We start from the raw sequence: 27,643 nt of genomic DNA, 5'->3' as shown, positions 1-27,643 counted from the left end.
TGCTGTTCCAATGCTTTTTCTGTCTTTATACCAGTACCACACTGTCATGATTTTATATATGTGGGTTTTTATATGTGGTTTTATAATAAACCTTAAAATTGTGTACTGTAGTTTGCCCTCAGCTCTTCATTTTAAAAATTGCCTTACCTATTCTAGCTCCTTTGCATCTTAATGTATAGTTTAATATCCACTTGTTAATTTCTACCAAAATTCCTGCTGGGTTTTGACTGGTATTTCATTGACTCTAGATCAGTTTGGAGAGAACTGGCCTCTTAACAGTGTTGTACATTTCAGTTGATAAATATGGTGGATCTCTCCATTTACTTAGCACTTAAAAGTTTTTTTTCAGCACTGTGTTTGTAGCCTTCAGTGTACAGGTATCGCACATAATTTTGTTAAAATTATCTCAAAATATGTTACATTTTTAGATGCTATTACAAGTGATATTTAAATTTTTTCCCAGTTGTTTATTGCTAATCTTTAGAAACATAGTTGATTCTTGTCTATTGACCTTACATTAATTCTAGTAGCCTTTTTGGTAGATTCTGTAAGATTTCCAAGTGCATGACCATGTTGTCTATGAATAAAATTTTACTTTTCTTTCCAAATTGTCCACTGTAGGAACATTTAGTTTCCTGGCTTTGTCTCAGTGTCTAGGACTTCCATTAATGTTACTTAGAAATGTTGAGAATGGACACAACTCGCCTGTTTCCCATTTAAGGGGGAAAGCATCCACTTTTTCAATTTTTAATTGTGATGTTAACCATGGATTTTTTAAAATAGTTGCTCTTCATCAGGTTGGGGGCGTTCCTTTTTTCCCTCTAGTTTCCTGAAAAGTTTTTATCGTGATATTTGTTAAATGATTTTTAAAACCTGTTAAGCTCATCATATGGTTTTTCTTTCCTAGTTTGTTAATGTAGTACATTTCATTGACTGACTTTTGAAAATTAAGCCAAAGGAGGTATGTTCTCAAGATAAAGCCCACTTGGTTGTGGTGTCCTCCTCTCTGATGCATATTGTGGATTTGCTTTACTAGTATCTTTTTTAGCATTTGTGTCTGTGTTTGAGATAAATACTGGTCTGATACTTTTGTCTGGTTTGGTATCAGGATAGTACTCATCTCAGGATGAATTGAGGAACGTTCCTTCCTCTTCTGTTTTCTAATCAGAGGAAACAGCCTTTCTACCTCGAGTCAGTTCTGTGTCTTTGGTGGAGTCGTCCATCCCGTCTCTGCTCTCCAGGCCCCCTGTCGTCCTTGCGTGTGCGGGACCCGTGGTGCTGGCTCACCGTGTTAGTTGCTAGGGTCTCCTTTCTCCGTCTTAATCGTCCTAACTAGTGAGCTAATTGAACTTTATCTTTCAAAGAACCAGTTTTAATTTGACAGTTTTTCTCTATTGTTCATCTTTTCTCTATTATGTTTATTTCTGCTCACCTATGTTACTTCTCTCCTTCTACTTACTCTGTGTTTCCTTTGCTCTTCTTTTTCAGCTTCATTTTTTAAATCCAGAATGTATTCATTGGGATGTTTTTCTGTTCATCTTGATTCAAGGTGCTTTTGGGGCTGCCACACCTGCCTTCCCAAATCGTCTGTGCTGCTTTTGTGATGATGGAGATGGTGCCACAGCCCCAGATACTATCAGTCCTTAAAGAAGTTTCCAGCTCCTAGTGTAGGAAAATAAGCAGAACACACAGACAATTCACAAAAAGAGATATAAAAATAGCTCTTACACATGATGTTCATTCTTTTTCGTTACTAGAGAAATCCACATTGTTGGTGGGAATGCAAAGTAGGTCAGCCTTTCTGAGGGAGCAGCTGTTAAAAATCTGTGTCTGTGCTTCCATTTGGATCAGCAGCACAGCATGGGCATTTACCCCGAGTGCACACCTCCAGAAATCAGGAATTGTGTACATGCGAGCTCACCCACTGCCGTGCTGTCTGTACTTGCAAAACATTGGGAACTACCTGCCATCCAGGCCTCTCAAATTGTGAAATAAACCGGGAACAGTCACATGGTGGAGGCCTGGGCAACTCTCGGGAATAATGGAAACTGCCTGCCATCCAGGCCTCTCAAATTGTGGGATAAACTGGGTACATTCACATGGTGGAGGACTGTGCGGCTGTCAGGAATAGTGAGAAGCTCTTTTTGACCTGGAATGTTTTCCAGGAGATGTTACGTGAAAAGGCAAAGAGGAAAGGAACGTTTGTAGTTTACCACCTCCCTTGTGAGAAGCAGGAGAACAACCAACAGGAGGGAGGAGCCAGAAAGCAGGGGCTGGTCCTGCAGAGGACAGAGTGGGTGGCCAGGAATTCAGGGCAGAGTGACAGTTGTTCGAGTTTATCTTTTTATATAGTTGTGATTTTTAGACATATGTTCTGCACATTTAAAACAGAAACTAAAAGATGAGAAGAAGGGGGGAATCCCAAAACTGAAAAGAATTGTAAATAAATAAATCTGATTGTATTCCCAAGAACTGCATAGCCACCCTTGAGGGGTGGGGGAGGGAGCTGTCTGTGGGGGACACAGTGCCCTCAGTCCTGGGCAAGGCTCACCAACCTGAACTCTCGTGTGTAGCTGTTCCTGTGTTGGTTTGGGTAGGACTCGGGGAATTAAGTCACATCTGTGATGGTGCAGAACTGCGGCATTGCTGTTGGGAGCCAGGCTCCTGCTGTGGAGAAGAGGTGTCTGACAAGGAGCTCAGCACCGGGGTGCTGTGTGCACCCAGGATTCTAAGACGGGACCTGTGTGTGTTGTGCTGCCTGTGTGCATTGTGTATGGGGTGTGTGCATATCCATGAGTATGCACGCATGTGCATGTACATGGGCTTTTTAGCTCTGTGTGCTAGAGGAAGCAAAGACTGCAATATCAGGGAGCATATCTCGCCACTGTCTTGGTCTTCAGTAGCTTTTCTCAGGAGAGCCAGTAAGGAAGGAAGGAAGTCAGGTGGCAACTGTTAGTGTCAGTGGCCGCTTAAGGTGGAATATAATTGATGAACCATTGCGATAAAGCTTGCATCTGACAGAGTGGTGGTGGCTGTTACACGAAGGGAGAGAGCTGGATGGGGTCAGGGTATATGTGAGGTCTTGAAGGGTCTCCTCTCAGAGTGCTTGTTAGTTGCACTAGAAAAAAATAGTGACGACAATGAAGTGCTGGACAGCAGTGTGTCCAGAACCTCAAAAGAGCAGTGGGGGTCCTATGCGCCTGGATGTGATTCTCAGGTGCTGTTCAGCCAGCAGTGCAATATCTGAATTGAATCCTGAGAAAACCTCAAGCAAATGCAGAATGAGGCATATTCTACTTAATAAAGGAAAGAGTCAGACTCTTTCAAAATGCTGGTATCGTAAAGGGGCCTGCAGAGGCTAAGCCAGTGAATGCAGGTTTCAATTGTTGACCTAGCCCAGGAGAAGGGAGGTGCCATGTGCCTCATGGTGCAAAGGGGTGGCTGGTTCCAGGCCTTTCTCTCGCCTCTTCTACCAGTGCACCCACTCATGTCCCCTGCGCCTTTTCCTCTGAGGACTTGTCACTGTGGTGGGTGCCCTTTTTTGCTGGCACATATACATATTTTTGCTTCTTTCCATGCAGCAGACTGTGAGGTATTTGAGGGCAGACTTACCTGTTGGCTAACTTTACATCCCCCAGGACAGAATTTCTTAATAATTAGTGAGGACACCAAAGAGCTTTTAGCTTATGTGGGTTATCTCTAGATATTTACCATATTAGAAATTAAAGATTTGTTAAAATTAACTCATTGAAAAATAGCTTATGTGGGTTATCTCTGGATGTTTACCATATTAGAAATTAAAGATTTGTTAAAATTAACTCATTGAAAAATAGTGATACCGAACTCATTACATCTTAGCATGAACAGCACACAGTCACAGGAGCAGCTCCTGTGCAGTGAGGTGCCGTGAGAGAGCAGGCTTGTTTGCAGGTGTGAGAGCAGCGTCTGCATGATTCCCATCTGCTGGGCACCCACACCATGCAGCCTCTGGAAAACTCTGCTGTGCACGTGTGAGAGAGGAGCACAAATGGCATCTCACGTGACCCCACGAAGCCCCTGAAAGGGCCTCGGGCACTCCTAAGGGTCCCTGGGCCACTCTGAAAACCACTGGCTTACAAAAAGTTCTGGTTCCTGGAAGGCGTCAGTAAATGTCAGATGAACTGATAAATCCCAGGCTGGCCATTTGATGGGCCATCAGAGCTCGGTTAGGTTCACGAGTTCTGACGTGCTCACGTGGTTGACCTCTGGCCTCAGTGCTTTCTTCCTGTGACAGGTGTCCCCGTGAACAGCAGAGTGTCCTCCAAGATCCAGCAGCTTCTGAACACCCTGAAGAGGCCAAAGCGCCCTCCCCTGAAGGAGTTCTTCGTGGATGATTTCGAGGAGCTGTTGGAAGGTGAGCGTCCAATGCCGGCCCTCCAGTTTGTGCGAGCAGGGAGACTGCCAGGTGTGATGACATGGTTATCGCCGCGGCAGAAGATGTAGAAAACCGCAGTCTGTGTCCAGGCTCTGGTCATGTGTGTGGAGTGACCTCCCCATCACACATGATCCCAGGCACTGTGCACACCAGTCGTAGTTAAGAGATGGCGTCTCTGTGCCTTGCCTAGTGGTAGGACTCTGTAAGAGTAAACTTTAAACTTTAAGTCTGAACTACTTGTCTTCCCTTGGTTTTAAAGCATTGTGTTTTCATCAAAGTTTGGACTCTTTTTTAGAATTTCTGTCTCTCATTTATGAATTTTATATATATATATATGTATATGTATATATTTAGGAAAGAAGAGCGTAGACTTACTAAGAAGTATAAATCTGTAGGAAACGAAAAGTCAAGCCCTGTACAAGACACCAGCGTGTGACGTGTTATCATGGCCTCGGGGCACCTGGCCCACCAGCCCTTGGTTTCGGCACCACTGCTGTGCAGTCGCCCCTTAGGCCAGCTCTGGTGTCTCCCCTACCTGGGGGTTAGCGTGGCTGTCAGGGCTTGTCTGTGTAATCACATCATGCCTTTCAGATTCAGAGTTCAATTCTATGAATGCTTTTTAGGAAGTCTTTCTTACATTTGGACAAATCTTGGTTACATATCCACTGAAAATATAATAGATTTTACTTTATTATTTTTCTTCCAACATGGTTTGAGCCCCAACTGAAGTGGTTATTCTGTTCTCATCCTTTATAAGTGGGGACACCTGCTTCTCAGGTGTCTTCAGGTAAAAGCCTGGGATCCTTGTGACTCTCTGGTTACAGTCACAGGACTCATCCTGATTTCTTCCATCCTTGGTCAGCTGGTCTGTGACTGTTGTAACAATAAGGAAATCTAGAGAAATGATGGTAGCTTTTTTAGAGTTGGTGCTTTTGAAGAAGAGAAAGATAAAACGTGAGGCCTAACAAGCAGAGCGTGTGCCTGGTTATAGAAATGCTGGTCTTCACATGTCTGTTTTGCTTGTAGTGCAGCAGCCAGATCCGAACCAGCCGAAGCCCGAGGGCAGCCAGATGGCGGTGCTGCAAGGGGAGCCCCTGGCCGAGAGCTCCTGGCCGCCCTCGCTGCTGGCCGCCCTGCAGCAGTGGGGTACCACACAGCCCAAAGCCCCGTGCCTGACTGCTCTGGACACCGCCGGGAAGGCCGTCTACACCCTCACCTATGGCAAGTGTCAGCAGGAGGCTGAGGGGCCACACAGATATGAGCTCGCGGGGCAGGGGAGAGCAGATTCCTGACGAGCTGACACAGTGGGTGGGGAAACAGCCTTGCCTCACCGTCCCACCCGCTACCCTTCCCAGCAGCAGCGACCACCCCCTGTACTCCACGTCTGTGTGTGCCTTTCTGACCAGTGGAGTTCAGTTTTGTTTCATTTTGAACTTTGTAAAAATGGCATCAAGCAGTGTTTGTTTTTTTTGTTTGGCATTTTTTGGTTCCATCTTCGTTTTTACATAACACAAATCGTGTACTTTGGGCTCAGTGTGTTTTCATGGAACACTTGGCCCTCAGGTACTCCTGGTACCCAGGCTGGCATCGCCCACAGCCAAGGCCAGTGCCCTGTTGACCACTGGTGTGAGCAGGTCCCACGTGCCTGGGCTGCATCATGCTTGGCGCTGTCTGAGACTCACCCATGCACTGTGTGGTCAGTTCATTCTCATCTGTGGGTGTTGTTTCACCCATCTGCTGACGTCCGCGCTGCACAGTCGGTGGACATCTGGGTTGTGTCCACAGCGGGGCTGCTGTGTGTTGTACTATTGTGATCATCCTTTGTGCGTCTTCGGTGGACGTGTATAGGCATCTGTGCTGCTGTGGGCATGGGCTGAGCTGCCGGGCACTTCCCACACCCCCACCCAGTGCTGGGCCGTCTCCTTTCTCCTTCCTGGGGAGTGTGCATCATGGTGCCCAGTTGAGTGCTGACTGGCTTCCTGGTGCAGAGGGTGCTCTTCACGTGCTTGTGGGCTACGTGAGCCCTCCTTCTAGGAAGCACCCGAATCTTCAGCTTATTTCTCTGTCCATTTGCTGATGCTTTTTACGTTTCAGTCAGGCGCCTTTTCTCCAGTACATGTTTTGCAAATGAATTCTCCCACCCTCTGTACTGCCTTTTAACACTTTTCACTGTGACTTTAGATAAACGAGAGGCTTAGCCTAATGCAGTCTAATTTACCTATCTTCCCCCTTCTCTGTGCTTTCTGTCCAGCATCGGAAGCCTTTGCCGAACCTTAGGTCACACAGGTTTTCTCCTGCCTTCTCATGTGGAGACGCCTTTTTCTTTTCACACTTAGGGCTACGATCTATTTGCAGTTTTCTTTTTTGTGGGGTGAACTTGGACTCATTTTCTCTCCTCTGAATGTAATTGATCCACGATCATTGGTGAGAAACAGTGCTTCCCCCAGGGATGGCTTTGCAGTCCAACGGCTTTTCACCAGGTGAGAGATGTGCTTGTGGGTCTGTTCTGTCTCACCATCTGCCATCTGTACTGGCTTCCTGAGTCACTGGAGCTGTGAGTCAGTGTCGGATGTCAGTCCGTCTGCTCTGCGATCGATTCTCAGGATTTCCTTGACTCTTCTTGGCTCTTTGTATTTCCAAGTAAACTTTAGAATCATTGCATCCATTCCAGAAAAAATCCTCCAGGATAGTGACTGACACTGCATTGAACTCATCAGTGTTGTGATTGTGGAATCCTCCAGTTCACAGCCCTGGAATGTTCCCCTTTCAAGGTCTGCTTTAGTTTCTCTCAGTGGAGATTTATACTTTTGAGTCCAGGAATCTTGTTGGATTTATTCCTGTTGGAATGGAATGAGTAAGTTTTTTCTACGCCTTGTTGCCTGTATATAGAAAAGCAATTGCTTTTTTGAACAGTGACTTTGTATCTAGTGATCTTGCTAAAGTGATGCGTTAGTTCTTTTTGATCTCTTAGCAAGTAGTCCTGAGCATCCTGTTCACAGTCTAGTACCTAGGGGCAGTGATGCGTCATCCTGGCCTTCCTAGTGCTTCTGTCCCTGCCTCACCTTGGCTGGAGCCACCAGTGCAGCATGAGCCCTTTCCCGTCTTAGATGGACAGCACTTGGTCTTGATGCAGATGTTGACTGTAGCTTTTTTGCTTGTTTTATGGTAGAAATTCTTCATCAGGTTAATAAAGTTCACTTCTATTCCTAATTTGCTAAAAGCTGTTTGACATGCATTGGTTTTTTCTGCTTCGTCACGATGCTCACATGACTTCTCTGTCCTCCTCTACTAGTTTGGTGAGTTGCTGTTGTTCTGTCCCTCTGTTGAGTCTGACTCCTTGCGACCTGATGGACTGCAGCATGCCAGGCTTCCCTGTCCTTCACCATCTCCCAGAGCTTGCTCAAACTCATGTCCATTGAGCTGGTGATGCCATCCAACCATCTCATCCTCTTGTCGCCCACTTCTCCTCCTGCCGTCAGTCTTTCCCAGCGTCAGGGTATTTTCCAGTGAGTGGGCTGTTTGCATCAAGTGGCTAAAGTATTGGAGCTTCAGCTTTAGCATCAGTCCTTCCAATGGATAATCAAGACTGATCTCCTTTAGGATGGACTGGTTGGATCTCCTTGCTGTCGAACAGACTCTCAAGATTCTTCTCCAGCACCACAGTTAAAAAGCATCAATTCTTTGGCACTCAGCCTTCTTTATGGTCCAACTCTCATATCCATACATGACTACTGGAAAAACCATAGCTTTAACTATATGGACCTTTGTCGGCAAAGTGATGTCTCTGCTTTTTAATATGCTATCTAGGTTTGTCATGGCTTTTCTTCCAAGGAGCTAGCGTCTTTGTAATTTCGTGGCTCTAGTCCCTGTCTGCAGTGATTTGGGAGCCCAAGAAAATAAAATCTGTCACTGCTTTCCCTTTTCCCTCTTCTATTTGCCATAAAGTGATGGGACCAGATGCCATAATCTTAGTTTTTTGAATGTTGAGTTTTAGGGCAGCTTTTTCACTCTCCTCTTTCACCCTCATCAAAAGTCTCTTTAATTCCTCTTCATTTTCTGCCATTAGCGTGGTGTCGTCTGCATGTCTGAGGTTGTTGCTATTTCTCTCTTGATTTCAGCTTGTGAGTCATATACAGTCTAGATGCACTCCTTTCCCAGTTTTGAACTAGTTCATTGTTCCGTGTCTGCTTCTAACTGTTGCTTCTTGACCTGCATACAAGTTTGTCAGGAGGCAGGTAAAGTGGTCTGGTATTTCTGTGTTTTTAAGAATTTTCTACAGTTTGTTGTGATCCACATAGTCAAAGGCTTTAATGTTGTCAGTGAAGCAGATGTGTTTTCTGGAATTTTCTTGCTTTTTCTATGATCTAACAGATGTCGATAAGTTCCATTGAATAATTTTCAAATGTTAAGCAGCCCGTGCATTCCTAGAATAGATCCCACTTGGCCCTAATATCTTTAAGTAAATGCCTGAGTTCTGATTGCCGATATGTTGTTTGTAGGCTTTTACCTGTGCTCATTAAAGAGATGGGTCTGCAATTCTTTAGGAAAGGAGCTTGCTGCCCACTTGTGAGGACAGCCTTCACCTATCCAATTCAACTTTCAGGTCCAGGTTGCATGAGGGGTAAGGACAGGGCCTGTGTCCTGCTCAGCCAGGACTGTCCTTGGGAGAGGCCTGCAGGGGCTGCAAGGCCACTGTCCACTCTCCCCTTCACGGGCCCTTCTCTAGCCTCGCTCTGCCTTGGTGCTTGCTGAAGATCCCGGCCTGAGGCCCTTGCTTCCTTGTCCTGCATCTTAAGTCTGTATCCATTACGCCCATAAGACACCATTCACTGCTCTGCTTCTTAAGTCAGGACTCATGCTATTTTCCTTCCTTGGCTAAATGTTCCCTCTCACCTCCCTGTGTTTCCCCCATAACCTCTCCTCTGGCTGCGGGACTTCCTGCATCTCCCTCTTAGAAGGGGGTCAGGGTTGTTGGACTCTGCAGGCTTGGAGATGGCTTCTGGGAAGTGAGAGGCCAGGTTGCTGCCACTCTCTGGATGATGGGTTGTCTCGTTCCCCTGTGGCTTTTGGCTCTGCCTTGTGTCTGTCTTGCTATGATGCATTTAGCTGTGATGTTCTTTGGAAGCTTCTGCTGGGGGACCACACGCCTTCTTAAATCTATGGAGTGGTATCTTTCATCAGTTTCTGGAAACTTACACCCATAAGTTCTTGATATAGTGTTTCTTCCCCATTTATTTCTCCTGTCCTTCTGGGACTCTGATTACATTTATATTAATACCTCTCTGAGTCCCGTGTGCCTTTAATAAATCTTTTTTTATGTTTTGTGTTCTTTTTTATATATACTTCAGTTTGGAGATTTTCTGTTTTCCTTTATTCAGATTCTCTAAACTGGTGTATTCTGAGTGATCCCATCCACAATCTTTGTCTTACATAGCAACTTGAGGGCTCTGAATGGCTTCTCCAAGGCTTCCACCTCCATGCATGGCCCTGGGATTCAGTGTTCTTCTTGGGGCCCTGGTCTCCATGCCCCAGCAGCAGCAATTGATGGACATAAGACCATGAGGCACTGATGTCCTATGGGTGGCAGGACCCCAAACCCCCCAGTTTTTGCAAGAACAGCTGTGGAAGATCAGCTCCCCTCCCCAGGGGTTTCCCTGGAGTCAACTCCCCCAGCAGATGGTCTTGCATTTTATCCAGCCTTAAAATCATTTTGGATGGGAATGCTGGTCTGCCATCACTGCCCATTCCTGCTTGGCAGTGGAGCCTTTTACTATATGCATTAAGAGTCACCGGTATTGTTGTATATAGTTGTAGCTCATTCATTTCCGTTGAGGAATGAATACTATTTCAGAGTATATGTATCCATCATACTATTGGTGGATGTTGGGTCATTTCTATCTTGATTGTTACAGTCAGTGCTGCCTGGTACACAAGCATGCGTTCTTGTAGAGCATGTATTAATATTAGGAGAGGAGGCGCTAGCTCGGTCTAGGATAATGACGTTTTTACCTTTGTCAGGTAATTCCAGACCTTTCCAGTTTGCACTCAGCTGCCTGCTGTGTGAGTCCCTCTCCCTCCCTTTGGCAGCGTAACTTTGAGCTAATCTGCTGAGAACACAGTGATAGTCATTGTGGTGCTAATCTGGTGATGGCTGGTATGTTGCAGTCTTTTCCTGTTTTCATCCTTTAGGTTTTCTCTTTTGTTAAATGCTGTTGAGTCTTCTGCACATTTTTACACAGGGCTCTTTGTAGCATTTTTGTGTTCTGGATGTCTGTACTTGTCAGCAGCTTGTGCTACAAGTGTTGCCGGCCATGTGTCCTGGCTGCTCACAGCTGCATGGCTGGCCTTCTCCTCCCCTCCTGGGCTCGAGCACTGCTGTTCTCCCATCCATGTAGAGACCTGCCACCTGCTGGAGGGAGTGTGTGCATGGTGTCTGTGGACACATGTGGTGTGTGTGCATGATGTGTGTGTGGTGTCTATGACAGTGTGTATATGTGACGTGTGTGTGTGGTGTATTGTAGTGTATGTGTGTGAGGGGTCCAGATGCACCTCTCCAGCAGCCATGGCACTACCGAGTCACCTGGCATCTCCCTGACTGTTCTCTTGAATGAAGAGCAGAAATGAAGATAGGACCCACCTCGTGAATTATTGTTGTAGAGGTGAAATGAACTGCGTGCCACTTGTGTAAGGGGATGAGTGAGACATAGTGGAATGAAAATGCATTCACCGTGATTCACAGTTGATTGAAATAAGAGTGAAGTGTCAATATGATCCCATTTTTAAAAATTATGCATCTTATGTGTGTGTATACACATAAGTACATAACAGAAAGAATGCTTTTTTTCAGCTGGCTTTTCTGTATTCTGAATTTTTTTATAATAAAATGTTTTATTTTTCTGTTAAGAAAAATAAATCTGTAACTTGTTTCTAAGAGAAAACTATGATATTCATTATCGCATTGTGCAAAATAACTATCACTGGCAACTATTAATATCTGCATTTTCACAATAGAGTAATAATGGTATATAATGAAGTATTATGATTGCTACATTAAAATGGTAACTATTAGTTTCTTAAATTTTACATTGTTAGTATTTTTATTTTATTTTAGGCAAACTTTGGAGTCGAAGTTTAAAACTAGCTTATACGCTACTTAATAAACTGACTAATAAGAACGAACCACTGCTTAAACCTGGAGACAGAGTAAGTAACCCAATGAACCTTTGTTGGAGGGAGGGAGTGAGAGCGGAGGCCAAAAATCTGTTCTGATGGTAGCAGTGCTCTGTCGATTGTTTTGACTCACAGCATTAACACAAAGGGTTTAAGTCAGCAGTGAAAAGTACTGAACGCTGAGAAAGTTTGTGTTGATGTAGATAAAATGATGCTTCCTTTTTTTCTCACTCACTGGACAGTCTCTGATTCTTCAACTTCTTTTCTCTTCTGCTTCATATATGTTGGTTTTAATAAAAATATTAATGTCAGGTATTAATGTTACATTTCCAAAGCTCATATTTTGTGAGGAATCACTGATGTTACTTTGAAATTCTGGGTGTTTTGTATTCATCTCCTTCCCTGTTCCGTGTGGCAGGAAGCCCCCTCTTTCCCATTGGCCAGAACGGAACACAGAGGAGGCTGTTGAGCTGCACTCCCCCCAGTGCAGTTCCTCATCCTGCACTGCCCAGCATGGTCGGCGGTGACTACATGGGCTGTTCAAATTAACCCAAGAGTTGCGCGAATCCTGTTTCCAGGGATCCGTCACTGATTGTGACCGACAGCTAGCATATTTGATAGAGAAGGAATGTTGAGAAGGAACATTTCTGCCATTGTGGGAAGTTCTGCCTGCAGCACTGCTCTTGGCAGACTGAGCCAGAGATGAGGAGGCCACGCATAACAGGGAGTCCGAATGGTGAAAACCAGCCTGCTCAGCAGGGCCATCCCTGTGAGGAGGGGTGCCTGAGGTCAGCGCACCCAGCAGAAGCGCTGTGAGTAGACAGGGTGGTGCTGAGTTTCAGGCAGCTCTCCAGGTGCCTCAGTCTTTAATGTAAATCAGCAGCCAAGGATATGTAAGGACAGAAACTTGCGTGTGAAAGAGAAGAACCAAAGGTCCAAGAAATGGGCAGAAAAATTAAAGGGGAGGTGGGGGAGAAAGGTTGCAAGAAACTGTGGGAAATTCTTCAAGAGACGGGACGCCAGACCACCTGCCCTGCCTCCTGAGAAACCTGCATGCAGGGCAGGAAGCAGCAGTGAGAACCGGACCCGGAACAATGACTGGGTCCAAATCGGGAAAGGGATACGTCAAGGCTGTATATTGTCACCCTGCTTATTTAACTTATATGCAGAGTACATCATGCGAAATGTCAGGCTGCATGAAGCACAAGCTGGAATCGAGATTGCTGGGAGAAATATCAATATCCTCAGGTACACAGACGATACCACCCTTATGGCAGAAAGTGATGAAAAACTAAAGAGCATCTTGATGAAAGTGAAAGAGGAGAGTGAAAAAGTTGGCTTAAAGCTCAACATTCAGAAAACTAAGATCATGGCATCCAGTCCCATCACTTCATGGCAAATAGGTGGGGAAACAATGGAAAACAGCGAGACTTTATTTTTCTGGGCTCCAAAATCACTGCAGATGGTGGTTGCAGCCATGAAATTAAAAGATGCTTGCTCCTTGAAATAAAAGCTACGACCAACCTAGACAGCATATTAAAAAGCAGAGGCATTATTTTGCCAACAAAGGTCCGTCTAGTCAAAGCTGTGGTTTTTCCAGTAGTCATGTATGGATGTGAGAGTTAGACCATAAAGAAAGCTGAGCACTGAAGAACTGATGCTTTCAAACCTGTGGTGTTAGAGAAGACTCTTGAGAGTCCCTTGGACTGCAAGATCAAACCAGTCAACCCGAAAGGAAATCAGTCCTGAATGTTCATTGGAAGGACTGATGCTGATGCTCTAATACTTTGGCCACCTGATGCAAAGAACTGACTCAATGGAAAAGACCCTGATGCTGGGCAAGATTGAAGGCAGGAGGAGAAGGGGCTGACAGAGGATGAGAGGTTGGATGGCATCACCAATTTGATGGACATGAGTCTGAGCAGGCTCTGGGAGTTGGTGATGGACAGGGAAGCCTCGTGTGCTGCAGTCCATGGGGTCACAAAGAGTCAGATACGACTGAGCGACTGAACTGAACGGAACTGGGGAAGAAAGGGAGGGAGGAAGAGGAAACAAACCAGCTTGGAGGAAAGATAGACCCTGAAAATAAGTTTTTAAAAATATTAGCGTTAACATCCCTGGAGATCTGATATGAGGATTTAGCTCCATAAATCAAGGAAAAGATACTAGTAGGGGAGACTGAGAGATGGAAAGTAGGAAGAACAGTTCAGGTTAGACTTGATCATGAAGGCTGCCCTCTAAGATAACTTCTAGAGGAGAGAGGGAAATATTGCATCGTAATAGTGATGTCAGACTATTTCCAGAGCTGGAGTCAAGGACCTGTGGGGGTTCAGGGGCCCACACCGAGGCACCGACCCAGGTACTGGAAGGTGGATTCAGCTTTCAGGGAGAGTGGGCTGTCTGGGAAGGCCCAGCAGCCCCAGGGCTGGGCTTCTTGGTGTGATACTGGAGGACATGAAACAGTATTTTCAACCTTCAGGTCTGTTCCTGGGCAGTCAACAACGATGAGGACAGGGCATTGTTTTCAGACAGGCAGCACTCAGTCAGTCAGAGAGGTGAGGACGGGCAGTGTTTTCAGACAGGCAGCACTCAGTCAGTCAGAGAGGTGAGGACAGGCAGTGTTTTCAGACAGGCAGCGCTCAGACAGTCACAGAGGTGAGGACGGGGCACTGTTTTCAGACAGGCAGCACTCAGTCAGAGAGGTGAGGATGGGCAGTGTTTTCAGACAGGCAGCACTCAGGCAGTCACAGAGGTGAGGATGGGGCAGCGTTTTCAGACAGGCAGCACTCAGTCAGTCAGAGAGGTGAGGACGGGCAGTGTTTTCAGACAGGCAGCACTCAGACAGTCTCAGAAATGAGGACAGGGCAGCGTTTTCAGACAGGTGGCACTCAGCCAGTAACAGAGGTGAGGATGGGGCACTGTTTTCAGACAGGTAGCACTCAGACTGTCACAGAGCTGAGGATGGGGCACTGTTTTCAGACAGGCAGCGCTCAGACAGTCACAGAGGTGAGGATGGCACTGTTTTCAGACAGGCAGCACTCAGACAGACAGAGGTAAGGACAGGGCAGTGTTTTCAGAGAGGAGGCACTCAGACAGTCACAGAGGTAAGGACGGGGCATTGTTTTCAGACAGGCAGCACTCAGTCACAGAGGTGAGGATGGGCAGTGTTTTCAGACAGGCAGCACTCAGACAGTCACAGAGGTGAGGACGGGGCACTGTTTTCAGACACGTAGGCCTTAGACAGTCACAGAGGTAAGGACGGGGCACTGTTTTCAGACAGGCAGCACTCAGACAGTCAGAGAGGTGAGGACGGGGCAGTGTTTTCAGACAGGCAGCACTCAGACAGTCAGAGAGGTGAGGACGGGCAGTGTTTTCAGACAGGCAGCTCTCAGACAGTCACAGAGGTGAGGACGAGCAGTGTTTTCAGACAGGCGGCACTCAGACAGTCACAGAGGTAAGGATGGGGGACTGTTTTCAGACAGGCAGCCCTCAGACAGACAGAGGTGAGGATGGGGGACTGTTTTCAGACAGGCAGCCCTCAGACAGACAGAGGTGAGGACGGGGCACTGTTTTCAGACAGGAAGCACTCAGACAGTCACAGAGGTGAGGACGTGGCGCTGTTTTCAGACAGGCAGCGCTCAGTCACAGAGGTGAGGACAGGTACTGTTTTCACACAGGCAGCACTCAGATAGTCTCAGAGGTGAGGACCGGCACTGTTTTTAGACAGGCAGCACTCAGACAGTCAGAGAGGTGAGGACGGGCAGTGTTTTCAGACAGGCAGCTCTCAGACAGTCACAGAGGTGAGGACGAGCAGTGTTTTCAGACAGGCGGCACTCAGACAGTCACAGAGGTAAGGATGGGGGACTGTTTTCAGACAGGCAGCCCTCAGACAGACAGAGGTGAGGACGGGGCGCTGTTTTCAGACAGGCGGCACTCAGACAGTTGGCTCTGATGGACTGTCTCGGGAAGTTAACAGACAAAGTGCTTCAGCATAGGAGTAACTGGTCAGACAGGAGAGCTACCAGGGTGACCTCAAGCTGCAGACCAAGAAGCAGCCCAACCGAGATCAGGAGGATGACACCCCAGGTGGGCCGTCTGGTCAGCAGCTCATGAAACCGTGAGCTTACCTGCCTGGCTAGTTATTTGGAAATACTACTGCCTAGGTTTGACAACCCAGTGGAGCATTTCTGAGAAAGCTGGCTGGTGCACATAGGGAATGAAGCTGGTGAAAGAGGCAGTGACTGTCCCACCAGAAGACAGGGCGGGGCTTGGCTGTAGAAGTGTGAGCAGTACCAGACGATACCTTATGTACCTGATGCTTTAGGACAGACCTGCTGGAAACCCGGGCTCCTGTTGTGCTTTACAGGGAGTCTGAGAATCACTCATTTCTTTCTCTGGAGGTAAGTTCTTGCAAGGACATACTTACAGATACTCTATTGACTTGAAAGTGGATCCACGTAGTTGGGTTAGTTATAAAAAAGCTGACGAGATCACAGTTAGAGAGTTAGTGATCGGAGGTGGGTGGCAAGTTCATCCTCCTGTTATAATGTATTTTATAAAATTGAACAGACACAACTCTTTATAAGATATTCTCTAAAAATGTGTTCAAATCAGTCGCTCATTCATGTCCAACTCTTTGCAGCCCCATGGACTGCAGCATGCCAGGCTTCCCTGTCCATCACCAACTCCCAGAGCTTGCTCAAATTCATGTCTATCAAATCGGTGATGCCATCCAACCATCTCATCCTCTGTTGTCCCCTTCTCCTCCTGCCTTCAGTCTTTCTCAGCATCAGGGTCTTTTCCAATGAGTCAGTTCTTCGCATCAGGTAGCCAAAGTATTGGAGCTTCAGAATCAGCATCAGTCCTTCCAATGAATATTCACATGTATGCTCTACCAAACATCCAGTCTCAAGGCTCACAGTCCTTGTAGTGGGACAAACGCTTATTAACATCAGCCTTCAAAGGAGATCTTTGCCATTTTCAAGAAACTTGTTAGAAACTTGATTTCCAGACCTCAAGTACAGAATGAATATAGATGTAGCTCAAGTTTTGTCTTATTCAAGGGTTATTAGTTATCCAAGGCTCTGTGTTAACAGTCTCCTCATAAACTATTCTGGCTTACCATTTAGGTTTCAAGCACACTTACTACAATGTTATGGCATTACAAATATTCCTAAATAGCTTTTGATTTAACCAGATATTGTAAGACATGGAAATTGGGATGATGGGAGAAGAGCAAGGGGAAGAGGGCAGAGGGCTCAGGGTTCGTCTGCTATAAAAGGAAGTAAAGTGCCTAATACCTTCAGACGTGAGATGCAGCAAGATGAGCATAGTGTCTGAAAAGACGAGAGAGTTGGCCAAGGGGAGGGTTTAAGATGTGTTAGAAGTGGTTGCCTTGTGGGGTGGGGAAGAGTACAGGGTGCTCTTTTTCATTAGTGCTTTTTGTCATTTTAAATCTCTGTGTTCAAAAAAATTTTTTTTAATAAATATGTAAGATAAATAGAATATGTAATTTTGGAGGCCATGCTTGTGGCATATGGGATCTAGTTCCCTGACCAGGGATCAAACCTCAGTCCCCTGCGTTGGGAGTGTGAAGTCTTAACCACTGGACCACCAGGTAAGTCCTGAGAAGGTATAATTTAAACTGTGGCAGCATGATGACCAGATGAAAGCAGGGAGTGGACACCCTGTGGAGACTCAGAGGGAGAGGGCAGGTGTTGGGGGCGGGTCTTGCAGAGGTATTCTGTGCCCCCCACTCTCCCCTGTTAGTGTTTCAGTCTTGAGTGAAGATCTGTCCAATTAAACTTCAGTGTCCAGATTCCCTTTTGGAAGATACTTGGATATACTTTGATTCCGGGTTCTCTTTTCATATCCAGGTGTTTTTGTCCTGGGCTACTTGATGGTGGGTGGTGGTCCATCACACCTGTCCCTGAGTGGTCAGAGTGGATGGAGGTGGATTTAGACCCACTGGCAGACCCAGCCGGACTTACTTTGCCAAACTTGCTTTTTATTAGGCCCAGGAATTTAACATGTTTTGTTACATGTGGAGTAAAGACTTTAACCTAAAAAGTATGTAATAGAAGTTACATGGTTGTGGAAACTTAAGAACCAAGTATTAACACACAAAGTAACATTTTCTGAGCTAAAATCTGTCTCATCAGCAGGTATGCAGATGACTGGCTTCTTCCCGAGTGGTTTGCAGGGTTTTCCTTTGTGCTCTCGTAGGTGGCGCTGGTGTTTCCGAATAGTGACCCAGTGATGTTCATGGTTGCGTTCTACGGGTGTCTCCTGGCCGAGCTGGTTCCTGTCCCCATCGAAGTGCCGCTCACCAGAAAGGTAGCGCGTGGTGCCAGCTCGGTTCGTGGTCCCTGAGGCTTGGTCCTGAAGCCCCGCATCCAGTGCAGGTGTCTTCGTGTCCTTGCTCCAGGCGCCTCTTGATGGGCGAGGACAGGCGGGCGGGCTTCAGAGAGACCCGGGCAGCTTCACCCAGATGCCCTTTCATGTGTCTCCCTGGGAGAAAGGCGCAAGAACACCTGTTGGTGCGGATATCCCAACAGAAATGAACGTCTTTTCTTCTAACGAATAGAATTTGGGATCTGATGAGATTCTGTTAAACCTTTTCTCAAAATGATGTGCTTCTTGATAATAATTTTCACTTCTGGATGAGTCAGTCATTACAGAGATGTGTTATAGCTCATTTCTCAGTGATAAACACATGACTTGAGACCCTCCTGTGTTCGATCACCTCCAAAACAGTGAGCACATCTCATTGCTCACAGGTGGCTTCCAGTGGGGGAGGGGCTGATGTCCTAGATAGCTATTACACTTTAGATATAAATACCAGGGCTGCTGTCTATGGAGTCACACAGAGTCGGACACGACTGAAATGAGTTAGCAACCAGTAATCTGATTACTGAAAAGTGTATTATTCTAGTAGACTCAACATGTATTTTAGAAAATCATAGTTTTCTGTTGTATCCCAGTGTTCAGGTAATTATTAACATGAGCATTATCAGCAAGAAATATTCGAATTTGAGAATCCTCAAAGTAAAACTTGTGAATAAACGCAGTATATCCCAAAGGGTTATATATATGATACGCAGATATTTGAATACAGGGTTTTTAGGGAAAGATTCGAGTTTCTAAAACTTATATGAAGGAAATGATAAAATGCTACTGAAGGACATATTCTGTGTAAAAATAATTAAGATTGTTAAAGGTCAGACCTCCCCAGATTAATCTGTAAACTTCAAACACAAATCAAGTGTAAATGTCAGTGCTATTATTTTTGGAGTTTATTAAAATGCTAGTAAGTGTCATTTGCAAGATAACTAAGAGAAATTAGTCAGTTACCCAGAACTGTATCTTTTGAACTTCAGAACTTAAGTATTTCCTTTGGAGGGAAATATGCACACACCTCTTGGGTTGGCCTGGTCTAGCTTTGCACATTCTGAGAAAAGCTGTCTTGTGTGCGAGCAAGCCCCTGCCCCTCTGTTGCTGCAGGATGCTGGCAGCCAGCAGGTCGGGTTTCTGCTGGGCAGCTGTGGCGTCTCCCTGGCCCTGACCACGGATGCTTGTCAGAAAGGCCTGCCCAAGGCTCAGACCGGAGAGGTGGTGACCTTCAAAGGTGGGCCCATGGGCGGGGAGCATGTGGCAGGGTTCTCTGCTAAACTGGGCCCTTGGGCATCCTTTCCTGTCAGCAGCCGCTACAGAGACAAAGGGGCCTTCAGCAAAAGTGGGGCCTTGTTTTAGACCTTGGTGAATCTCGCTCCTCACTTGGCTCAGGGTCTAGACCTGTGTTGACCAGCCTGGCTGCCGCTGGTCATTAAACATAAGTACATGAAGGTCAAGTGAGACGGGGGCTCCTGCCCACCTTTCAGTGGCTCGGGCAGCGTGTTGGACACAGAGGTGTCAGGAGGGAGCAGGGCCCTCTGACCCTGCCTCTGTATGTCCCTGTCTGCCCTCACAGGCTGGCCCCCCCTCACCTGGCTGGTGATCGATGGGAAGCACCTGACCAAGCCCCCCAAGGACTGGAACCCGGCAGTGCAGGATGCGGGGCCCGGGACCGCCTACATCGAGGTAGTGCTTTGCTGAGCCCCGCGCTCGGGCACCTCCATGTGTGCTTTTCCTTCACCCCAGAAAGGCACGGTGCCTCACCCAGAGCCGCCCCTGCTGCCTCCCTGGGGACCACCTGTGTGCCCTGTCGCCCCTCACCCACCCAGGGTGAGCCTGACGTCAGCTGAGGGCATCACCTTGAGGGCCCGGGCATACCGTGGGCTCTGGTCGAACCTGTGGTGAGTGAAGGACAGCCTCCAGAAATGTCACCTAATGAGCTCATGCTTTGGAATCTTTCAGTACAAAACCAGCAAGGAGGGAAGTACGGTGGGAGTGGCGGTGTCCCATGCGTCCCTGCTGGCGCAGTGCCAGGCTCTGACCCAGGCGTGCGGCTACTCAGAAGGTAAGGGCTGGGGTGGCTCTCTGGCCCCTCCTAGAGGTTACCCAGTGAGGCCTGTGGGAGGGGAGGGACATGGCATGCTATGGTCCTGGGACTGGAGACTGGGGCGGGGCATGAGAACTAGAGATCCTCCACTGCCCTCTGCTCCAAGTCGGAGAGGAGAGGGAGGTGTGCACTCCTGCAGCCTCTGGAGTGTGGCTGCTCCCTGTGTTTCCAGAAGACCAGTCAGCTTGTTCTCTGTGCTAACTCGCAGTTGTGTGATCTGCTTTCACATTTACCAAGATTGTTGACTGGTTGGGACATGGTATTTGGAAGTGCTGTGTATGTTTCCTAGAACTCCTATTTGTTGATGATGTAATCATCTCAGGGTGTCTCTGAAAATGCATGTGACTTGTGAGGAGGGTCGCTTGGTTGTTTAACCATCTTTGTCCACTTTCAGCTGAAACATTAACAAATGTGCTGGATTTCAAAAGGGATGCCGGCCTGTGGCATGGAGTGTTAACAGTGAGTGCTGTGTCTATACTACCTAACTGTGGGGAGGTTGCTAACGTTTTACGCCCATGGGCAACACCAAGCCCCACTGTGGCTGGTAGAGTCAGCCCTTGTGCTGTGAGTAGAGCTCTGACACTCTCTGTGCCTCTCCTGGTGGGGCCCCCCACCCCACAACCACGGGTCTCTTCACAGAGTATCTTGAAGAGGATACATGTGGTCAGCATCCCATATGCGCTGATGAAGGCGAACCCACTCTCCTGGATTCAGAAAGTGTGTGTGTATAAAGGTAACAGAGGAACGTCGTCTGTCTGTGCGCCCTTCCTTAGAGGGGTCTTTGAGTTAGTCTTTGGTGATTAAGAAATAATACAGTAGCACACAGAGCTGCAGGCGGGGGCCAGGGCAGGCACCCCCTGCCCCACAGCCTGACTCTCCAGTGCTGGGAATAGGGGGCTCGTGGAGGATGGCTCTGTTCGGTGTGGCCGTAGACTCCTGACTTCATGCTGTCACATAAACGCTCCTGTTCTTAGCTCTTGAGATGGCATGAATTTGAAGTTAGGGCTCTTCAAGCCACCAGTAGCAAAGCTGATTGTTCAAACAAAGCAGTTTATGATCCAGAGCAGTGGGGCTGCCTGCAGGGCCACACCCACCCTGCTGTCCATCTGGAGTCAGTCGGTGCTTCCTGAGCATGGCCACTCCTGCACCGTCCGGGTGTCCCCGGGCTCTGCTCCAGCAGGGCTTGGCGGGTCTGCTGTGTCCTGGGTGCCCCGTTCGTGTTGACCACACTAATGATGTTGCCAGTTATGGAGTGCAGACATGGGCTGTGCCCTGTGGGGGGCTGTCTCTGATGACCCTGTCTGACAGATGAAAACCGAATCCTAGGGGGGCGGTTGGCAGTGCCCCTTCCTGCTAGAGGGAGCAGGGTCCCCCTTGTCGGGGAAGGACAGCCAGAGAAGGGCAGCCGAAGAGGGGCAGCTGGGGAAGGGCAGCTGGAGAGCAAGAGGCAGGTGTGGTGGGGGCAGGGAGAGAGTCAGAACGGCCCCTGCACTGAGCTGCCTTCCAGGCAGGCCAGATGGGGGAAGCCCAGAGGCTGGGCTGTGGGAGCACATGGCCTACTCTGTGGGCCTGCCTGCCCGTGACTCAGGCACATCCTGCTCCCCTGCAGCCCAAGCTGCACTGGTGAAGTCCCGCGACATGCATTGGTCTCTCTTGGCTCAGAGAGGTCAGAGGGACGTCAGCCTCAGCTCCCTGCGCCTGCTGATCGTGGCTGATGGTGCAAACCCCTGTGAGTACTGCCCACCCCCAAACCCCGGAACCCCTGTATAGCGTGGCCCTGACAACCCTAGGCTCCTGGGTACCTGACTGTTGGGAGGGCACCCCACCTTCTAGCACTCCAAAGCCGCTTATTCCCTCCACCCGCCCCTGAGCCCCTCGTCCTGCCTCCAGAGCACCACAGGCCGCTGGCTTCTCTGCATCTCCACCACACTCTTGGCGCAGCTGCTGAGCCACCAGGAGCCCCTCCCCAGGCCGGCCGTCCCACAGATCCCAGATCCCAGCACTCTGAGTGCCCATCACTTCCCTGATGCTCTGAGTGATCTGGACTGTCTTGTTTGCCCTCTGCTGGACTTAAGGACCCATGGCCAGGTTCCCTCCTTTCCTGAGCCTCCCTGTGGCAGAACGCTGCAGGTCGGGGTGCAGCCCTGGTCCCGGCGGGGGCAAGGCTGTGCTGACTTAGGCCCTGATCAGGCAGCACCACCATAGACGGTGGCTGGGCAAGTGGGCAGAGAGGCAGGGTTGAAGGGCTGGGCTGCCCGTGCAGGGAGAGGCATGTTGAAGCCACTGGCAGACTGCAGCTGCGGGGCGCATCCAGGAGCGGGTGCTCACAGGGCCGGGCCGCGTGCTGCAGAAGGTTCAACTCCAGCTCTGTGAGTGGCCGGGGTCGCCTCCCATTTGGCACAGCTGCCAGTAGGTGGGCGAGGCTATCAGACCTCAGACTCCATGCCAAGGGTGAGAGTCAGCTTCTTATTTGCTAGCGATTTGAAAACGCATCCTGTTTTTTGTGGAAACAGCCCCCCCACCACCATGAGACTAATGGGTTGATTGAGGTGAAGGGGTACAGCGTCTGGGCCTGGCGCCAGGCATCTTCCACACTGGGTGCCTGACGGCCTTCCGCTCAGCTCTCGTGTCCACTCTGTCTCATGCAGGGTCCATATCCTCCTGTGATGCGTTCCTCAACGTCTTCCAGGCCAGAGGGCTGAGGCCAGAGGTCATCTGCCCCTGTGCCAGCTCGCCGGAGGCACTCACCGTGGCCATCCGCAGGTAGCTGATCAGTTGCTCTGTCTTTTTACTCGTTCAGCTGAATTACCTGTGAGAGCAAATTTGGTTGATTTGTTCCTGAGCAAGAGAAACTGTGAGCAGTGCCTGGTCTGGGGCCCGTCTCCAGGCGTGTTCATGTCATAGCGGGGCTGCCCCAACTGCCACGTCTGCACGCCCTGTTGGCCACACGTCCCTCCCTGGCTGTCCTGATTTGTGACACAGTTCCATGGTGGCTCCCTGGACCACCATCCCTGGATTATTCCAGCCCAGGACTTGCCCTGTTCTGATGGGGTTGGGAGGCCTGAAAGACACAGCCTCCTGCTCTGTGCTCACCCACATGACTCCCCAGGCCCCAACGGGGTCACCTTCCTGCCCAGTCATCTCTGCTCACCTAAGGCTGCTGTCCATGCCCCTCTGCTCACCTAAGGCTGCTGTCCATGCCCCTGAGTACCATCCTCAGGTAGAGGGCAGTGCAGTCACATTTGCGGGCACTTTGTTAATTTCCCACTCTCAACTTAGTTGTTAGAGAGTGAGTTTCAGTTGTAGTCTTGTATTATGTTGTTTATTTATCCATGGCAGTAAGAAATCTTAACATGTTGATAAGAATCAGCATTAACAACATCACCTTTATCCTCCCCAGACCACAGTGGGTTCTTCATGCCTTTGTTCTGCGGTGACCTCTTATGCTCAGCAAAGTGGTTTTTCTTACTGGAGGAGACGTGACATTTGATTCTCAGCCTCCCAGCTCCTGCTGCTATGAAACCAATCAGGCCCAAACTTGGCATTGCAGCAGCAGCCGCTTTACTGCCCCTGGCTTCTCACAGTCGGGAGTCGGGACCCCTCTTTGGGGCAGTCTGCTGCAGCTCGGTGGCCTTTGGCTGGAATAGGTCGTGCAGCCTGCTGTTCTGCCGTGGCTCCAGGCCACCTCCTCTGGTCTCTGGGTCCTCTGGGCTTGCTCCCAGGAAGCATGGACTCTGCTTACCTGCTGCCTGGGGCTCTGGGCACTGTCCCAGTACTACCTGCCTGGTGGAAGCAGTCACCTTTGTGCCCTCCTTGAAAGGCATGCAGCATCATTGCATGGTCCCTGCAGCCCCCTGGTCCCCTGCTGTGGAGCACATGGGGTGGGGTGTCATGCGGACCTGTGAGGATGCAGCCTGCCCCTGGGGTCTCACAGCCAGCATCCCCACAGCCTAGCACCAGCTGGCTCTTTGCTGCACATCATCCTGTTGTCAGGGAGCTGTCCCCTCGTCAGTTAATAAATTTTGTTTCCAGGCCGCCTGACCTGGGGGGCCCTCCTCCAAGAAGAGCTGTGCTGTCCATGAGTGGCCTCAGTCACGGGGTGATCAGAGTGGATGCTGAGGAGAAGCTGTCGGTCCTCACAGTTCAGGACGTCGGCCAGGTGATGCCTGGAGGTGAGGGCACAGTGGGGTCATAGTGGGGAAGGGTCTTGTACTGTGGCTGGATGGGCTCCAGAGCACACAAATACCAGGCTTCAGATGGTCCATGTGGGCTGGGATTTTTGTTTGTAACATGTTTTCTGTTTTTTGCCTCCCTTTGTATCAAGGGCAGTGTGTTTGCCCCATGACCCTGCCTTGGTCCTCTCAGGGCTGGGGAGTAGTGACAGAGCTCCCCACTGGAAGCTCGTACACCAGGCGGTCACATGCTTGTCCCTTGGCGAGGCCTGCAGCCCTCAGGCCCTCAGCTGCAGGCACCAATGATGGGGTTGTCTTGGTCCTGCCGAGGGCCTGTTAGGTGAGCAGCAGTGGGACCCTAAGGGCTCCAGGAAGGCCACGGGCCTGGATGGTGCACGAGTCACAGGTGGGGCAGCAGTGAGGGAGGGTGATGGCACCGTCTCCCCACAGGGCCCCCCTTAAGCAGTGTCACAGCAGGGAATTTAGAGCAGAGCCAGCCAGAGGCCAGTGGCTTTGTGAGTAGGGGGTGCCCTGCATGTGCTCTGAGGCTGCCCCTTGCCATGGCTACCCTGCGGTGCTCCAGCTCCCCTCCTGCCCGTGCCCACCCTTCTGGCGACCCTGGAGAGCAGCTTCTATCTCCACTCAGGCCCTGTCATGGTGCGCCCTAGTCCCGGGCCCAGGACCATGTCTGCAGCTCTGCCTCTGGTAGGCTCTCAGAACAGGCTGGGCACCGTAGTGAGGGACATGGTTGCATCTGGCCCAGTGGTAGTGCTGGGGATCAGCACACAGAACAAGGATGGACATTTATTAGATTGGTGCAAACATAATTGCGGTTTCAGATGTAAATTTTAGATCAGTGTAACTAGGCTCAAACACATCTTTATTAATCAAAATAGGAACTATTACAGTCAACACATTTTTAATTTTTTTTTTTCATTTTTAAATTTTTAACTAATTATTTTTTTTTAATTGGAGGTTACAATATTGTAGTGGTTTTTGCCATACATTTACATGAATCAGCCATGGGTGTACATGTGTTCCCCATCCTGAACCCCCCTCACACCTTTCTCCCCATCCCATCCCTCAGGGTCATCCCAGTGCACCAGCCCTGAGCACCCTGTCTCATGCATCAAACCTGGACTGGCGATCTGTTTCACATATGATAATATACATGTTTCAGTACTATTCTCTCAAATCATCTCACCCTTGCCCTCTCCCACAGACTCCAAAAGACTGTTGTATACATCTGTGTCTCTTTTGCTGTCTCGCATATAAGGCCATGGAGAAGGCAATGGCACCCCACTCTAGTACTCTTGCTTGGAAAATCCCATGGACAAAGGAGCCTGTTAGGCTGCAATCCATGGGGTCGCTAAGAGTCGGACACGACTGAGCAACTTCACTTTCACTTTTCACTTTCATGCATTGGAGAAGGAAATGGCAGCCCACTCCAGTGTTCTTGCCTGGAGAATCCCAGGGACGGGGGAGCCTGGTGGGCTGCCGTCTATGGGGTCGCACAGAGTCGGAAATGACTGAAGTGACTTAGCATATAGGGCCATTGTTACCGTCTTTCTAAATTCCATATATATGCGTTAGTATACTGTATTGGTGTTTTTCTTTCTGACTTACTTCACTCTGTATAATAGGCTCCAGTTTCATCCACCTCAGTAGAACTGATTCAAATGCATTCTTTTAATTAAATGCTGAGTAATATTCCATTGTGTATATGTACCACAGCTTTCTTATCCATTCGTGCGCCGATGGACATCTAGGTTGCTTCCATATCCTGGCTATTGTAAATAGTGCTGTGATGAACATTGGGGTACATGTATCTCTTTCAATTCTGGTTTCCTCAGTGTATATGCCCAGCAGTGGGATTACTGGGTCATATGGCAGTTCTATTTCCAGTTTTTTAAGGAATCTCCACACTGTTCTCCATAGTGGCTGTACCAGTTTGCATTCCCACCAACAGTGTTAGAGGGTTCCCTTTTCTCCACACCCTCTCCAGCATTTATTGTTTGTAGACTTTTTGATAGCAGCCATTCTGACCAGTGTGAGATAGTACCTCACTGTGGTTTGGATTTGCATTTCTCTGATCATGAGTGCTGTTGAGCATCTTTTCATGTGTTTGTTAGCATCTGTACATCTTCTTTGGAGAAATGTCTGTTTAGATCTTTGGCCCATTTTTTGTTTGGGTCGTTTATTTTTTTTTTCCTTATTTGTTTCCTTAATTTCTCTGTTTTCTCACTGTTAGTGTATAGGAATGTGGATTTATATCCGGCAACTTTAATAATTTTCTGGTGGAGTCTTTTGGGTTTCTATGTAGAGGATCATGTCATCTGCAAACAGTGAGAGTTTTACTTCTTCTTTTCCAATCTGGATTCTTTTTATTTCTTTTTCTTCTCTGATTGCTGTGGCCAAAACTTCCAAAACTATGTTGAATAGTAGTGGTGAGAGTGGCCACCCTTGTCTTGTTCCTGACTTTAGGGGAAATGCTTTTAATTTTTCACCATTGAGCATAATGTTTGCTGTAGGTTTATCATATATGGCTTTTATTATGTTGAGGTATGTTCTTCTATGCCTGCTTTCTGGAGGGTTTTTATCATAAATGGATGTTGAATTTTGTCACAGGCTTTCTCTGCATCTATTGAGACAATCAAATGGTTTTTATCTTTCAATTTGTTAATGTGGTGTATCACATTGATTGATTTGCAGATATTAAAGAATCCTTGCATCCCTGGGATAAAGCCCACTTGATCATGGTGTGTGATCTTTTTGAAAGGTTGTTGTTGAATCACGCGAATACACCAGGATTCTTGGCCCCTGGAGGAGAAGAATTCAATCCGGGGCCAGAGACGAGGCTTGATCGCTCAGAGCTTTTGTGTAATAAAGTTTTATTAAAGTATAAAGGAGATAGAGAAAGCTTCTGACATAGGCATCAGAAGGGGGCAGAAAGAGTACCCGCTTACTAGTGTTAGCAATGAAGTTATATACTCCAAAGAATGGAGGTTGTAAAGACCTCATCAGACCTACTCCCATAATTTACATTTTAAGATAACAGAATTAGCCAGAAGGTTTAATCCAAAGACTGTCCTCAGGCAGGATACATTATTGTTATCTAATCCTAAGGAATGTGGAGAGAAAAAAAAGTTTGTCCTTTCTTCCTCCTTGAGAATTCACGGACCCCTAGACTCCCTATCAACCTGCCTAGGAACTGACTCTCTCATTCCTCCCTTTTCTTTTAGGAGAACTATGTTGCCTAGGGAAAAGGGACATCGTTCTCATTCCATAACTGCTTCCGAGCTGACAAGGGGCGTTGTCCCTAAATTGGTGAGGCAACATATTCTCCTAATCCTCATATTGAGGATATCTGATCCAGGAGCCCCAAAT

At 48.2% G+C, this 27,643-nt stretch overlaps 1 protein-coding gene across 5 annotated transcripts in view; it reads left to right on the top strand.

The window, feature by feature from the left end:
• DIP2A (disco interacting protein 2 homolog A) overlaps positions 1-27,643 on the top strand; it is a 120,909-nt gene that overhangs the window by 40,690 nt on the left and 52,576 nt on the right. For all 5 annotated transcript variants that reach the window (XM_070377777.1, XM_070377773.1, XM_070377767.1 and 2 more), the window contains 12 exons: positions 4,274-4,393; positions 5,441-5,635; positions 11,526-11,617; positions 17,810-17,920; positions 19,088-19,211; positions 19,554-19,663; positions 19,940-20,042; positions 20,479-20,543; positions 20,724-20,817; positions 21,694-21,813; positions 22,733-22,847; positions 24,117-24,256. In XM_070377777.1, coding sequence (XP_070233878.1) covers positions 4,274-4,393; positions 5,441-5,635; positions 11,526-11,617; positions 17,810-17,920; positions 19,088-19,211; positions 19,554-19,663; positions 19,940-20,042; positions 20,479-20,543; positions 20,724-20,817; positions 21,694-21,813; positions 22,733-22,847; positions 24,117-24,256 — 1,389 coding nt within the window. The remainder of the gene's footprint in view (positions 1-4,273; positions 4,394-5,440; positions 5,636-11,525; positions 11,618-17,809; positions 17,921-19,087; positions 19,212-19,553; positions 19,664-19,939; positions 20,043-20,478; positions 20,544-20,723; positions 20,818-21,693; positions 21,814-22,732; positions 22,848-24,116; positions 24,257-27,643) is intronic.

The sequence above is a fragment of the Bos mutus genome, chromosome 1, assembly GCF_027580195.1.
Source record: "Bos mutus isolate GX-2022 chromosome 1, NWIPB_WYAK_1.1, whole genome shotgun sequence".
NCBI classification, from domain to species: domain Eukaryota; kingdom Metazoa; phylum Chordata; class Mammalia; order Artiodactyla; family Bovidae; genus Bos; species Bos mutus.
Note: the sequence above shows the minus strand (reverse complement) of the source record. Positions and strands in the feature narration are given on the sequence as shown.